The sequence below is a fragment of the Mesoplodon bidens genome (assembly GCF_964165515.1).
Source record: "Mesoplodon bidens genome assembly, chromosome: 17".
Classification (NCBI taxonomy): domain Eukaryota; kingdom Metazoa; phylum Chordata; class Mammalia; order Artiodactyla; family Ziphiidae; genus Mesoplodon; species Mesoplodon bidens.
Window position 1 is genome coordinate 20,568,722 of NC_138174.1, and position 14,676 is coordinate 20,583,397.

The 14,676-nt window shown below is 38.3% G+C and overlaps 1 protein-coding gene across 1 annotated transcript in view; it reads right to left on the bottom strand.

The window, feature by feature from the left end:
- Positions 1 to 14,676, bottom strand: part of LRRC63 (leucine rich repeat containing 63) — a gene marked incomplete at its 3' end in the record, with an annotated part of 49,857 nt that overhangs the window by 30,415 nt on the left and 4,766 nt on the right. Inside the window, exons 2-5 of the mRNA XM_081214694.1 lie at positions 12,276 to 12,953; positions 11,728 to 11,796; positions 8,234 to 8,394; positions 1,153 to 1,251 (exon numbers count right to left, since the gene is read on the bottom strand). Coding sequence (XP_081070820.1) covers positions 1,153 to 1,251; positions 8,234 to 8,394; positions 11,728 to 11,796; positions 12,276 to 12,953 — 1,007 coding nt within the window. The remainder of the gene's footprint in view (positions 1 to 1,152; positions 1,252 to 8,233; positions 8,395 to 11,727; positions 11,797 to 12,275; positions 12,954 to 14,676) is intronic.

The window sequence follows — 14,676 nt, forward strand, 5'->3', positions numbered from 1 at the left end:
GAGTCTACCATCTTGAATTTTCCATTAAACTTGTCCAATCACCACATGTATGCCAGCCTCTAGTCTTCTATTCATTTCATTTACACTATGCTAATAACTTGGGATCATTTGCCTACCCCTAGTACGGCCCTTCCAAGCCTGGATATTGCCATTTTCATTGGAACATTTTATCTATAGCTGTACAACACTGATCTGCATTTTATTGGCAAGTTCTACTTATTTCTATCACTTTAAAAATGAGCGCTTTATATTTTACACCTGAAAATCTCCCATATGGTTGTACATTCTGCTTGAGTGGTTAGAGTATTCTTTGGCAGATGCACAAGTCTCATATATGACTGTTTAGAAGAAAGGTCAAAATTAATGTGAAGAACTAAGATCCCTGTATTCCTTGGGAATTCTTGTCAATTTGTCTTAGTCAAATTAATAAAACTAGTGTGATATACTAGAAAAGAACAAATAACTCTTCTAGTGAAAATAAAAACACAATATTATAGAAATTATGGAAAATATATGTTTCCAATACTACATGTTTGAAATAGAAAGCAAGTCAATTTGCTAGAAATCAATTCACTAAAAGTTAATACTCTGGAAATCAATGCACAAAACAACAAAACACCCCGTGACCAATGAAACAATGACTAAAGACACTGAAAACATAATCTGTCCTAATTACTTATAATGACTTCTTTATATAATGACATTGAATCATCTCATCCAATATCTGATTGTCCTTGGTATGTTTTATTAAGCAGAATATCCTATTTCAGCCTAGTGTAATTAAAGCTTGTTACAACATCATATTACCTTGTCACTAAACATTGCCTTTAAAGCTTCCAATTAACATGGATAAAGTATATCTTAGGTTTTATTCAGAATCAGAAAAATAAATAATTTTATATACATTGTACAATTATGAGAACATATTTGAGAGCCTGACCATAACACAGTCTTTGAGGATTGTGTCATGGGACTTGCTAAGAAAAATGTACTATAATTTTGGTACTTCCAAAAATAAGCCTTTTAGGATGCAATCCAAAATATATTTATTTATAGTAACTCCAGGGTATCATAAGTGTTTATTTTAAGATTATAATTATTATTAATAATAAGAAATTATGACAATATATACAGTAATAAAAATGGACTCACTTCTGTGGGAAAGTAACAGATGTTATTATATGATAAATTAAGATATATCAATTGGAAAGCCAAAGGTGTTAGGTCTGGACAATTCAGGAGAAAAAAGCCCTAAAAGAAAGTGACAAAAAAAGAGATAAGAATTAATTATTTACCATGCACAAAATATTTTGTGCAAGTGTTTAAAAAAATGAGCACATAATCTAAATGACAATATTTGACCTAATAACAAGCCTATAATAATCTTCCACTCATTTATTTTAGTCTTTCATGATAATAATTTCTTAAATATGTAAAGAAACAAAATAGAAAAACTAAGTATTTACATATGTAATAAATATAGTGTTACATGTGTGAAAGGCATTATTTCAGTTAATAACAAGCAAACATTTATTGACTGTCCACTACATGCTGAAATAAGTAATTCAATATATTTTATATTTAATTCTCTTTACCCCCTCTTTTTTTCATGTTTCTACTTCTATTTCTCTGTTATCTTTCTATTAATCTAACATCTTAAAATTTCTTGCTTAAATATGCCAATTTCTGATTGAGGAAAACATATGCCTTTGTTATGGACTAAATGTTCGTGTTCCCCCAAAATTCATTTGTTGAAGCTCTAATCCCCAACATGATGGCATTTAGAAGTGAAGTCTGTGGGAAGTAATTTGGGGTTAGATGAGGTCTTAAGGATGGAGCCCTCATGATGGAATCGGTGTCCTTATAAGAAGAACAGTGGACCAGAGATCTCTTTCTCTCCGCATGTGAGGATACAGCAAAAAGTCAGCTGTGAAAAAGAGACTGCTCACCAGGAACCAAACTGGCTGACACCTCAGTGTCAGACTTCCCAGCCACCAGAACTGTGAGAAGTAAATGTCCGTTGTTTAAGCCACTCTATGGCATTTTGTCATAGCAGCCCAAATTGACCAAGACATGCTTAGTGCCCCCAGTATCTTTAATGTTCCAGGAAAGTTGGTACATTTGTTTCTTAAGGATCATAGAATCAGTAGTGTTCAACTGAATGAACCAAGGAACTCTAATGCTGAAGGATCAAACCTCAGCTTATAGTGAAGGGAGGCATTGCTACCAGTGCATTAGGTTATGGCATGCACTGTATGAGAGAGATAAGGTTCATGGCTAAAGAATCTTAGAATTGACCGTACTGGTTTCAAGACTGACCTCTTATTAAAGTATCAATATTTGTAAATGTCTAGATGTTGGTAGACATATACACCTATAGAAGAGTAGGTGTTCTTTCTTCCTGTCACTAAACATTCATCTCTTCTCGGCATAACTAGTAGTACACTAAATTATGTAGCAGGAAAGTGTCTGTCACAGTTTGTAATCATTCCACTAAGTGTGCTCAGATAACTAGTGCCTTTACATTTTCTTCTGCCTGGAAAGCTCTTCCCCCATCTATTCCCATGAAATATCTTCTCACTTCATTCACAGGATGCTTATAGGCAGCTGTCTGCTCATAAGTCATCACATCCTATCACAAATAGCAACCTCTCAAACCAGTGCCCCATTGATGGCTCTCTGTCCCCTCCACTTGCTTTATTTTTCTTCATAACTCTTATCACCAGAGGACAGACTGTATATAAATGTATGTATGTATGTATGTATGTATGATCTCATCCCACTAAAGTATAAGCTCCATGAAATAAGTATGTTTTTTTCTGTTTTGCACACTGATACATAATGAGATACATAGTTTACCACTGGGTACATAGTGGGTTATTAATAAATATTGGCTGAATGAGCGACTATCCAGGACCTTCTTATTGCCTCATGGAATCCCAGGGACCTTCACTGTGGATGTACTATGAGGTCTGCCCAGCATAGGTACACTGGATCTCTCTTTTACCATCCCATCGTAAAACCTGTTTGCTGCAGTTACCATGATAAGGATGTAAAGAATTAAACAACACCAAAGAAGTGGAGGCTTTCTCAATCTCTTGAATTGCTCTAGCAACCTTTAAGCATTGATGCACTGAGTCTGTATTAAATTAATCAGTACATTTGTTTTGTGTAAATTCTATTCATGTAAAATCTGTTCCCTTAATAAGTCCATGAGATAGATTAGAAATTATGACTTTTACTTCCTTTATATCACCCCCACAGAGCTCAGGATTCTACTCTGGAGTCAAATATTCTTTAAAAATAATATTGATGGGCTTCCCTGGTGGCGCAGTGGTTGAGAGTCCGCCTGCCGATGCAGGGGACACGGGTTCGTGCCCTGGTCCGGGAAGATCCCACATGCCGCGGAGTGGCTGGGCCCGCGAGCCATGGCTGCTGAGCCTGCGCCTCCGGAGCCTGTGCTCCACAACGGGAGAGGCCACAACAGTGAGAGGCCCGCGTACCGCAAAAAAAAAAAAAAAAAAAAAAAAAAAAAAATATTGATGACTGTGTAAGTAGATGTTTCTCTTGACTAGCTCCATTTAACTCTTTAGACGATATACTCTTCCTCAATTTAAAGCAGGAATCAGTGAGCTACAGTCTGCCACCTGTTTCTATAAATAAAGTTTTATTGGAACACAGCCACGCTCTAAGTTTGGATGTTGTAATACAGCTGTTTTTGTACTACACAACAGAGTTGAGTAGTTGTGACAGAGACCACGTAGACTTCAAAGTCTAAAATTTTACTTATCTGGGCTTCCCTGGTGGCAAGCCCAGAGAGTCCGCCTGCCGATGCAGGGGACACGGGTTCGTGCCGTGGTCCGGGAAGATCCCACATGCCATGGAGCGGCTGGGCCTGTGAGCCATGGCCACTGAGCCTGCACGTCCGGAGCCTGTGCTCCGCAACGGGAGAGGCCACAACAGTGAGAGGCCCGCGTACCGCAAAAAAGGAAAAAAAAATTTTTTTACTTATCTGTCCCTTTACAGAAAAACCTTGCCAACCTCTGATTTAAAATAATTCACTTTGGGACTCCCCTGGTGGCGCAGTGGCTAAGAATCCACCTGCCAATGCAGGGGACACAGGTTCAAGCCCTGATCCGGGAAGATCCCACATGCCGCAGAGCAACTAAGCCCGTGCACCACAACTACTGAGCCTACACTCTAGAGCCCACGAGCCACAACTACTGAGCCCATGCACCAAAACTACTGAAGCTTGTGCGCCTAGAGCCTATGTTCCGCAACAAGAGAAGCCACCACAATGAGAAGCCCATGCACTGCAACGAAGAGTAGGCCCTGCTCGCTGCAACTAGAGAAAGCCTGTATGCAGCAGTGAAGACCCAATACAGCCACAAATAAATAAATAAAATAAATAAATTTATAAAAAAATAAAGTAATTCACTTCTAAACCAGATACTCTGTTTTTTTCACTTACACTAATGGGCAACAGCCTTGTTTCAAACCAGCCCTTCAACCAAAACCAAAAAGGGAAACAAAACACAACAAAGACTTGGGGAATGACTAAAGTAGCTAGGTCTTAAGAAGCCAAAATTCCAGAGAGAAGGGAATCTCAGGGTGTTAAACACAGCATTCAACACTATTTTTCTCCAAAAGTCATTTGCCTAATCCAAAGCTGTGGTGGCAAACTATAGCCAGTCTCACAGGGCTAGGGAGACAAAATTTGGAATTCAGGCCTTCCCAAGGAGAAGGGACTTCAGACTTGATATGAGGTGGCTAAAAGGCTGCAGCCTTAGGAAAGAAGTTTAACAGGAAATCTCTACAAAAATTAAAGTCCAGCATTAAACCAGCTGATTTTGATTAGATTAAGATGAATATCCGCTAGCCTCTTTGCCTGTCAGAAGCAACAATAAAAAATTTTTGGAAGAAGATAACATTATCTAGGGCCTCAAATTATTTCTACACAACATCTATCATGCAATCAAAAATAAAAAGACATGCAAAAAAATAATATTTGGACAAAAATCAAGAGAAATGATAGACAATAGAAATAGGCCCATGGAAAGTCCATATTTTGGATACATCAGATGTGTTAAAAAAAAAAGTTAACTGTGATTAATAGGCTCGAAAAATCAAATTATAAGATAAAGAATTTAAAGTTCAAAGAAATTAGATTATAAAATAAAACAACCAAAATTAAGGACTTGATAAAGGGTTTAACAGCAGATTTCACAAAGCTGAAAAGAGAATGAATGAACCAGAATTTAGGTAAGAAAATGCTCAGAATAAAGCACAGAGAGTAAAAGGGATACAGGAAGAGAGTAAGGGATATATAGGACAGGATGAAAAGGCCTAAGATACATGCAGCTGGAGTCTGATAAGAAGAGGACAAAAGGAATGAGACAGGAGCAATATCTGAAGAGATAGTAGGGGAGTTACGCAGGCATCAAAACATGAGTTAGCAAGTGTTCTTCCTCGTCTGATTTCTGAAGGAGTTAGCCTAAACTGATATTATTTCCTTCTTCATTGTTTAATAGAATCACCAGTGAGGCTGTTTGTGCCTGGAGCTTTCTCTGTGTGAAGGCTCTTAATTAAAATTTCAATTAGGTTTTTACAGGTGCAAGACTATTCTGATGTTCTAGTCCTTGTTGCGCCTGTTTCAGCAAGTTGTATTTTTCAAAAAATTTTTCCGTTTCATCACAGTTGTTGCATTTATTGGGAAAATGTTGTTCTTATTATTTCATTATTTTCTATTTTAATGTCTGTAGGAAATGTGATTTCCCCTTTTTAAATTTTGAATTTGGTATTTAGAGTTTCTTTTTTTCTTAATCATATCATGGATTTAGCAATTTTATTAATTAATTAACAAAGGATATTGATCTGTAGTTTTCTTGTGGTGTCTTTATCTTCCCTTGATATCTGGGTTATACTGATAGCATAAAATGTGTTATATGTTGTTGATATTTTTACTTGTTAAAAAATATATTTGGTCATCTGAATGACCAAAATATATTTCTCATATATAGTTGGACTTTATCCATGGTTCCTCGCTACGAGCTCCCAAAACCCTTGGAATTTCCTGAACAATAAGAGCAATGGGAGCATCTTTTGTCATAATATTTATTCTCTTATCTTCAGTTCCTGAAATTGCTTCAGAACCATAAAGGTGAAATGGGTGTCTTGTTATTCGTAACAACCCCCTTTCCACCACAACTGGATTTATGTTGGTGAGGTGACTTTTGAAAGGGGCTGGGTGTCAGAAGAGCCAACCATGTGATTAGAAGGTTGGAACTTTCAATCCCCTCACCTCTGAAGAGGGAAAGGGATTGAAGACTGAGCTCAATCAGCAGTGGCCAATGATTTAATCAATTATACTATTAATGAAACCTCCATGAAAACCAGAAGGACAGGATTTGGAGAGCTTCCAGGTCAGTGAACACGTGGAGATTTGGGGAGAGTAGCACCTGGAGAGGGTGTGGGATCTCCACACCCTTTCCTCATACCATGTCCTATGTTTTTCTTCATATAACTGTTGATTCACATCCCTTAATATCCTTTGTAATAAACCAGTAATCAAGTAAGTAAATAGCTTTCCTGAGTTCTGTGAGCCACTCTAGCGAATTAATCAGGAGGGGTCGTGGGAATTTCTGATTTATAGCCAGTCGATCAGAACTATAGGTAACAACTTGTGATTGGCATCCTGAGTTGGAGGGGGTCCTTGGAACCTCCAGTCTGTAGCTGGTTGGTCAGAATCACAGGTAACCACCTGGGCTTGTGATTGGCGTCTGAAGTGTAGAGCAGTCTTATGGGACTGAGCACTTTACCTGTGGAATCTGATGTTATCTCTGGGTAGATAGTGTCAGAATTGAGTTGAATTGTAGGACACCCAGCTGGTGTCCCAGAACTGTTGGGTGATGTGGGATTCCCCCCACCACCACCAGCACAACAGTGGAATTGGGTGGTGTTCCTTCCTCTTTTACTTTCTGGAAGATTTAGAGAAGTATGTATGTTCCTTTTTCTTTAAACGATTAGCAGAATTCACCCATGAAGCTATCTGGTCCTGCACTGTTCTTTGTTGGGAGGTTTTGATTATTTATTCAATCACTTTACTTTTTATAGGTCAGCTCAAATTTCTGTTTGTTGTTGAGTCAGTTTTGGTAATTTACGTTTTTCTAGAAAATGTTTCATTTCATCTAGGATATTTAATTTGCAGGCATGCAATTGTTCATAGTATTCTCTTATAATCCTTTCTGCTTCTGTGAAGCCAGTAGTAATGTTTCCATTTTCATTTCTGATTTTATTTATTTGTACCTTCTCTCTTTTTTTTCTTAGTCTAGGCAAAGGTCAACTTTGTGAATCTTTTCAAAGAACTAACTTTGGTTTCACTGATCCTTTCTATTGCTTTTCTATCCTCTGTTTCATTTATCTCTGTTCTAATCTTTATTTCCTTCTTTCTGCTAATTTTGGGTGTAGTTTGCTCTTTTATTCAAGTTCCTTAAAGTGCAAAGTTAGGTTACTGATTTGAGATCTTTCTTTTCCACATACCCCTTCCCCACACATACCCAGTACATCTCCCAACATCCACATCTCACAAACCAGTATATTTGTCACAATCAATGGACTAACATTAGCACATCGTTATCAACATAAATCCGTAATTTATGTTAGAGTTCAGACTTTTTGTTTTATATTCTATGGGTCTTGACAGATGTATAATGAAATGTATCCATTATGACAGTATCATACAGAATAATTTCACTGCCCTAAAAATCCCCTGTGCTCCTCCTATTCATCCTTCCCTCCCTCCCTCCAAAATCCCTTACAACCACTGATATATTTACTGTCACCATAGTTTTGCCTTTTCTGGAATTTTTGTCATTGTTGTTATTCCACGTTTACTACATTACTGCCTCCTTGGTGTTTAATTAATTTTTTGTAATCTGTCATGTTGATTCCTTTCTCATTCCCTTTGTGTACGTTTTTAAGATAGTTTCTTAGGAGTGGTTACCATGAAGATTACGATCGGCATCCTAAATTTAAAACATCTAGTTTGGATTGATACCAAGTTAACTTCAGTAGCACACAAAAGTTTTGTTACTATACAACTCCATCACTCCCCCAACCACCACCATTTTATGTTGTTCCTTCAATACCATGGAGAATAACCTAAGTTAGGAAACCTAAAACAAAAATGACCAATAATACAACAGGAAATTGCCATTGAGAAGATGTAGTATACCTTAAGATTAAGTGCATTTCTTCCATGAATTTGACAGTTTACTATGGCCAGCTTGGTCATGGCTGTTACTGTTTCGTAGCATGTTGCCACAACAGTCTTAAAACCTTCACCATGTACGATATGTGCCCCTGAGGTTTCGATTTTTCTAGATTTAATGCTACCTAAAAAAACAAGATAGGAAATGTAAATGTGTCATCACTTAGAGTGAAAGTTAAAAGGTATTCATGTTATGATAACAGTAAGTCATCATAAATAGGTTACCTGGATGCCTCCTTTGGAAGAGATTCCCCATAACTTTCACCCACCCAACCTCATGTTGGAGATTCCCCATAACCTCCATCCACCCAACCTCAGTTGGTTCTGTTGGCCAGACATTTTAATATTAGATAGCAGACTAATATTAGATAGCAAACTTTTCTTTCCAAAAGAAAACCATAAGCTCGTAGATTTCTACCTCAATAATTTAGATTCCATCAGTCTGAGTCTTGTGCTATATGTAAAAACATTTTATGATGAATTACATAAACAACTTCTTGCTTCACAATGTGAATAAAGGACGTCATACAAGCATATCTCAGATAGAGATCACATCCCAAGGAGAAATCTTGCTTTTTGCCTTAATATCACATTGATGCATGATTCAAATTCCCTGTGTAACTAAGCTCTTCTTTCAGTTTAAAGACCTCACACAAGAAAAGGGGGGGGGTGGAAAGACAACTCAGGAGTAGCCAAACAGCGACCACCTACATTTACTTTATCACAACCCTTGTGGGTTTCACCTTTTGTCAAAAATGGCCTGTTCAAGCACACACCCAGGTGTGGCAGGAAAATATTTTGAAATATATTTTACACTCCCAGCCATTCTTGCTGTATTACTTGCTGCAACATATTTTATCATCTCAGTAATTCTTATACCATTGCTTCAGTGAGAAGAAATGAGGCATCCTAGACCAAAGAAGACCATGTTCAGTTGTTAATTTCTAAAATAGGCCTTTGTGCCCATTTCAGGTCAATCGATGTGAAAGTTAACCACAGAATGAAGAAAGATGTATATGATGTGATATGGAGATTCCTTGTCTTGTGGGAGGGAATGGAGCAAGAGTTAAGAATTAAGTCTGTGGCCTGCTTCCTGCCCACCCACACTTAGGGGCTAAGCTCAAGCAGTTGATTTTTGAGTGAAAAGGAGGGAGATGGAGGTGCAGAGGTGGTTAGAAATTCCCTGACAGATCTCTGAAGGATCTCCGGATGCTTAAACTTACCTGGGAACTTTTCAAAGAGGGAAACACCAGAGTGGAATAAACTCCCTAAGTCAGAAATGGTAACACGACTTGTTTAGGCCTATGATGTGGAGGAGACCCAGTGGTTAATTTATGTCACAGACAGGGATAGGGAACTGCTGGAAGGGTATTGTGCTCAGAAAGTCTTATGGCTGCTGTAGTTAATGATACTACAGTGTATATTTGAAAGTTTCTGAGAGAGTGAAGCTTAAAATTTCTTGTCACAAGAAAAAGTTGTCAGGTGATGGGAATTAACTGAATTGATTGTGGTCATCATTTCACCATACTGTATATTCATGTATCAAGTCATTATGTTGTATACCTTAACTTTATACAGAGTTGCATGTGAATTGTATCAATACAACTGGGGAAAAAAGAAAGTTTTATGGCTGGAGTGTTCTGTGTATAATCTCCTACTAAACACATCTGTGAATCATTAATTTGTTATATTACTTTTTCTGTTCTCAAATTTTATATGACTCTAATTTTTAAAAACAGAAATTCCAGTTCTCTGATAAAATTCTTCAACTTTTTATTTTCTTCAACATAGTAATCATAGTTATTTTAAAATCCTTGTTTGAAAACTCCAATATCTGATCCTATGGGTCTCTTTCTTTTGCCTCTTTCTACTGGTTTCCAGACCTTTTATCCTGTTTTTAGGATGCCTTGTGATTTTTAAGTTTAATGCTGGACATTGTGAATGAAAAATTTAAAGGGTCTGGATAATATTATCTGTCTCTAATAAGTGTTAGGTTTTCTTCGACTAGGCAGGAAATACCACTTCGATTTATCAAGGATTGGTTTTGAGTTTTGTAGGGGATAATGTATTTTGGTTTTGTCCTTTCTCCTAGAGCATCATTCTTATTCCCAAGGCATAGGTCTTCTGGGTCGGCAACTGAAAGCCCAGTGTGTTTACCAAGGCCCCTTCATTTCAGCAGAGCTTGAACTCCAATAATTGTCTTCTGTGCAACTGTCAAAATCTAGGCTCACTTCCTTAGCATCTCAGCTGATGTTCTCTGCTGTGTTTCTTAGCGTACTGTGCTGTACGTGCCCAGCTTAGAAATCAGCCAGCACTCTTACGGGAGTTTGTATGCAGGTATTTGAATTCAGTTCTCTCCTCTCTGATATGTTACCCCGCTATCCCAGCGATCTTGTCAACTCTGAAGTCTGACTGCTATCTCCTCAATCCAGCAAAACTGTCACCTTCTTTCTACCTGTGCCCTGTTCTCCAACACCACAAATCCCCTCAAGCAAAAGCCAAGGTAAATGTACAGCTAATTCAGCTTATTTCAAAGATGCTAACCACTCAAGTCATGCTTGCAAGGGTTACTCTCCAGTAACTTCAATGGTTATTTTATATATTTGTGGGCAGCTTTAATAACTGATTTTGGTGGGAGGGTTTGTCCAATACAAGCTACTCAGTCCTGGCTAGAAGCAAAAGTCATTAGGTTATTTAAAAATCTGAATCTGATCATTCTAATAGCTGGAACTCCTGTGGGTATGTTTCTACTGCTTACTGTTTCTGCTAGTTTTCTTTCATTTTGTTTTTCTTTGTGTACCTGATAATTGTGAATTGTTTACTACACACTGTATTTGTGAAATTGTTTATAGAAATAGTGTGAGACGTAGCATGATGTAATCTTTCTTTAAAGATGATTTTTCATTTGTTTCTGCTAAGTAACTAAGGTCAAAGCACTTAAAACAGTGCTGGCACATGGCAAGCAGTTAACTGTCATGACTGCACGTCTATCTTCCCCATCCAGATTAAGAATACTCCATCTTGGGCTTCCCTGGTGGCGCAGTGGTTGAGAGTCCGCCTGCAGATGCAGGGGACACGGGTTCGTGCCCAGTCCAGGAAGATCCCACATGCCGCGGAGCGGCTAGGCTCGTGAGCCACGGCCGCTGAGCCTGCGTGTCCAGAGCCTGTGCTCCGCGACGGGAGAGGCCACAGCAGTGAGAAACCCGCGTACCGCAAAAATAAAAGAAAAAAGAAAAGGAAAGAAAGAATACTCCGTCTTTTATGTTCCCAATATCAGTACAAAGTTGGGTTTATAGTCAACACTCTAAAAATAGTTGCTGAGTAAATAGCTTAAGGAATGGAAAATGAGGTGGGACATATGTGTAAATCACACACATACACAAACACAAAATCACAAATACTTATTGGAGAGATCATATATACAATTTTTAAAAGAATGATATAAACCTAGCATTTACCTTCACATACGCTCAGCATGCTTTGCTTTGGGACACTTTCTACATGTTCATATTCTGTTACACGACTTTCTAGGAAAAAAATTAAAAATAGGATAATGTTTAAATTCGTGTGAAAATTCATGTTGAAAATTCATTCATGAGTTCATTATAATTGTTCATCTTTTAATGAATTGAGGTTATCCATGGAAAAGTGCCCATGAAGGCATCCATGAGCACTGGCATTCTGCTTCTAGAGTTCATCTAGACCACCTTACAGATGACTGTTCATTCATACTGCTCCTTTATATGAGCTTTTCTGATCCTTTGAACTGCTTTATCTGGTTCCCATCACCACCATCTGGGTGGAGTTCCCAGTTTGCCCTTGCAGACCTGCAAGGTCAGGATTTCTGCTACTGCATTCTGCCCCATATATTAAATGTACAGGTGAAAAGGGATCCCACCATCCCATTCTGCAGACCCAAGGGGGAACCACCATATGCTTGGATGCCTTCTCTCCCTTTTGCTCTACTTGACCCCATTATTACAGACCATGTTCAGACTGGATTTACCTATCACAGACTGTCTTAGAGGTTTCCTTGGTAAAACTGGCGTCGGTATGAAAATGGGACCTGGAAAATCATTAATATTTAGTGTCACCATACGACATTGTAAACGGTCAGACTGCTGACTTTCAGCTTTAACAGGTATAGTCCTCGGTACAGGGATTGGCACTGTTGCACTTAAACGTAACAGGGGCTGCTTAAAAGTGTAGGTACTGCTCTTTTGTAAAAACTGGTCAGAATGAACTTCCTTGAGTTTGGGAGTGGGCACTGAAGAAGGGGCACTTGGTAGTTTGGAGAACTCTGAGGAGAGAATCAGAATCTCTTTTAAAATGTTAGCATAAATATTGGTTATTTTTAATGGCTCTTCTGATTTTCTGGAACTTTCCATCTTTCTTGTTTCTTTCCCAAAAACTCGACTTGAAGCTGAACGACACTTGGGAAAAAATATGGAACCAGTAGCAGTCTCTGGAATGTGCCAATAGACATGCTTAGAAGATTTTTTGGTTGTTGAAATAGTAGTCACTCTTTTTTGTACACGATGATCAAGAAAGAGATTTTGAATATTAACAGGGGGTTGTGACTGATCTCTTGGAACATCAGGAAAACTAGTTCTATCTCTTTCAAATGAAGCGGTTTTATCTGGAATGAACCGTACACTTGGTAGCTCAGTTTCACCAGTCTTTCCTAAACCAGAAAAAGACAAAATAAAGCAGGATTAGATTATGTTTATCAAGGTGTCAGGGGCAGAACCATTAATGTCTCAGCATTCATAGCTTTTCTTTATCAATTCACCCTCTCTCACCTTATAGAAACGTTTCTGTATACACTCACTCAGCTATCAGGACTTTTGCTTACCTTACTGGGATAAAGTTTACATGAACAATTGGAGAATCAGGAAGGCTAAATTGTATTAGATTTAGAAAGAGTAGGCAGCTACTCCTGGAAGAACAGAATGGATGAGGAAGAGTAGGACATAAAGGGAGATTTTTGAGCAGTTGCCACTAAAAACTTTGGCAATATGGAGAGGTAAAAATGACTCAGTGAAGTTTGGCTATTTATCATTTATCATTATCGCTTCCTCACTTGAAACTTCTTTGAGCAAAGATTTACATTTCTTTTCAAAGCCAGATATCAGACCAAGATGGCTTTGGAACATGATAACATGCTGATACTGGCTACAAGGTACCACGAGTTCACTCAGGTTACAACCAGAAGTATTCTTATCTCTCTTAGGTCCAGAAAATGCACTGTGCCTGCATTCTTAGGGACCTCACTATATCAAATTGTGCTTTCTCTTTCTTCTGTGACAGAATGTTAAATAACATTTTTGTCTATCATCTCAGTTGAGTACAATAAATGATGAGGACCTCAACATTCTGATGAGAAGATAAGAGATTCATTAAGGCAAGATTTGCAAAGAGATGGCCAAAACAAGCCCAACTCTCACCTGTTGTCTATATATGAGAGATGGCTAGAGGTTGATATGCATTCGCAGAGAGGATTTCTTCTGAATCGAGCTATTGGCGTGCTGTGTGTTTCCCTGATCTTCCCCTCCTTGTGGTGGGTGGAGGAGGATTTACCCCGACCTCAAACCAAGTGAGGGGGACTCTCAGAGAACCATCTACAGAGAACAGGAGTGTATGCCGCAAGGATAAAATAACATCTCACCACTCCCTGCCATGGTTCCCCCAACCCCCTCATACCTACAGAGTAACAGAAATGTATTGGCCCTCCCATCGCTGTGTTGCAACTTGTGTAAGGCAAGAGAATCCTTGAATCTACTTGACCTCTACCTTCTCGCATTTCCGGGGGGTACAGAGACTGATAACTGATTCTCACCTTCACTCTTAACTCCTTAACTCTTTCCCACTCCTAGCCACACCTATGAAGATACCAGAAACTATGAGTTGGGGAAGAGAAGTAAAAGAACAAGGTGGAAGAATTTATCATGCCCCTGTTGCCCTTGGCTTGTCTAAAAATTAGCAGACCTAGTCTGAGCTGGGAGAAAGGGCAAGGTTTAATTGCATGCTAGATGAAAGTATTGATTTAGATTGGACTTGTTTAATATCTAAAAATTAGACAAGGCTAATAGATGAAAGTGACTAGAAAAGCCTTGGTAGAGAGATGTGTGCCATGTGAGTTTAAAGGGCAGTAGTAGGAGAAGGATAATGTTTGCTTCCTGCTTATATGGAACTTATCAAAGCTAGCTCATTTCATAAAATGGTTACACCACCATCTTCAACTTTCCTTTCTCTCTCATATTAAAACAAAACACGATAACATGAGCAAAATCTAGGTGATGTTAGGTGTGGCAATGACTTTTTTTCTTAATTAATATTTTTATTGGAGTATAGTTGATTTACAATGTTGTGTTAGTTTCTGCTGTACAGCAAATTGAGTCAGTTAT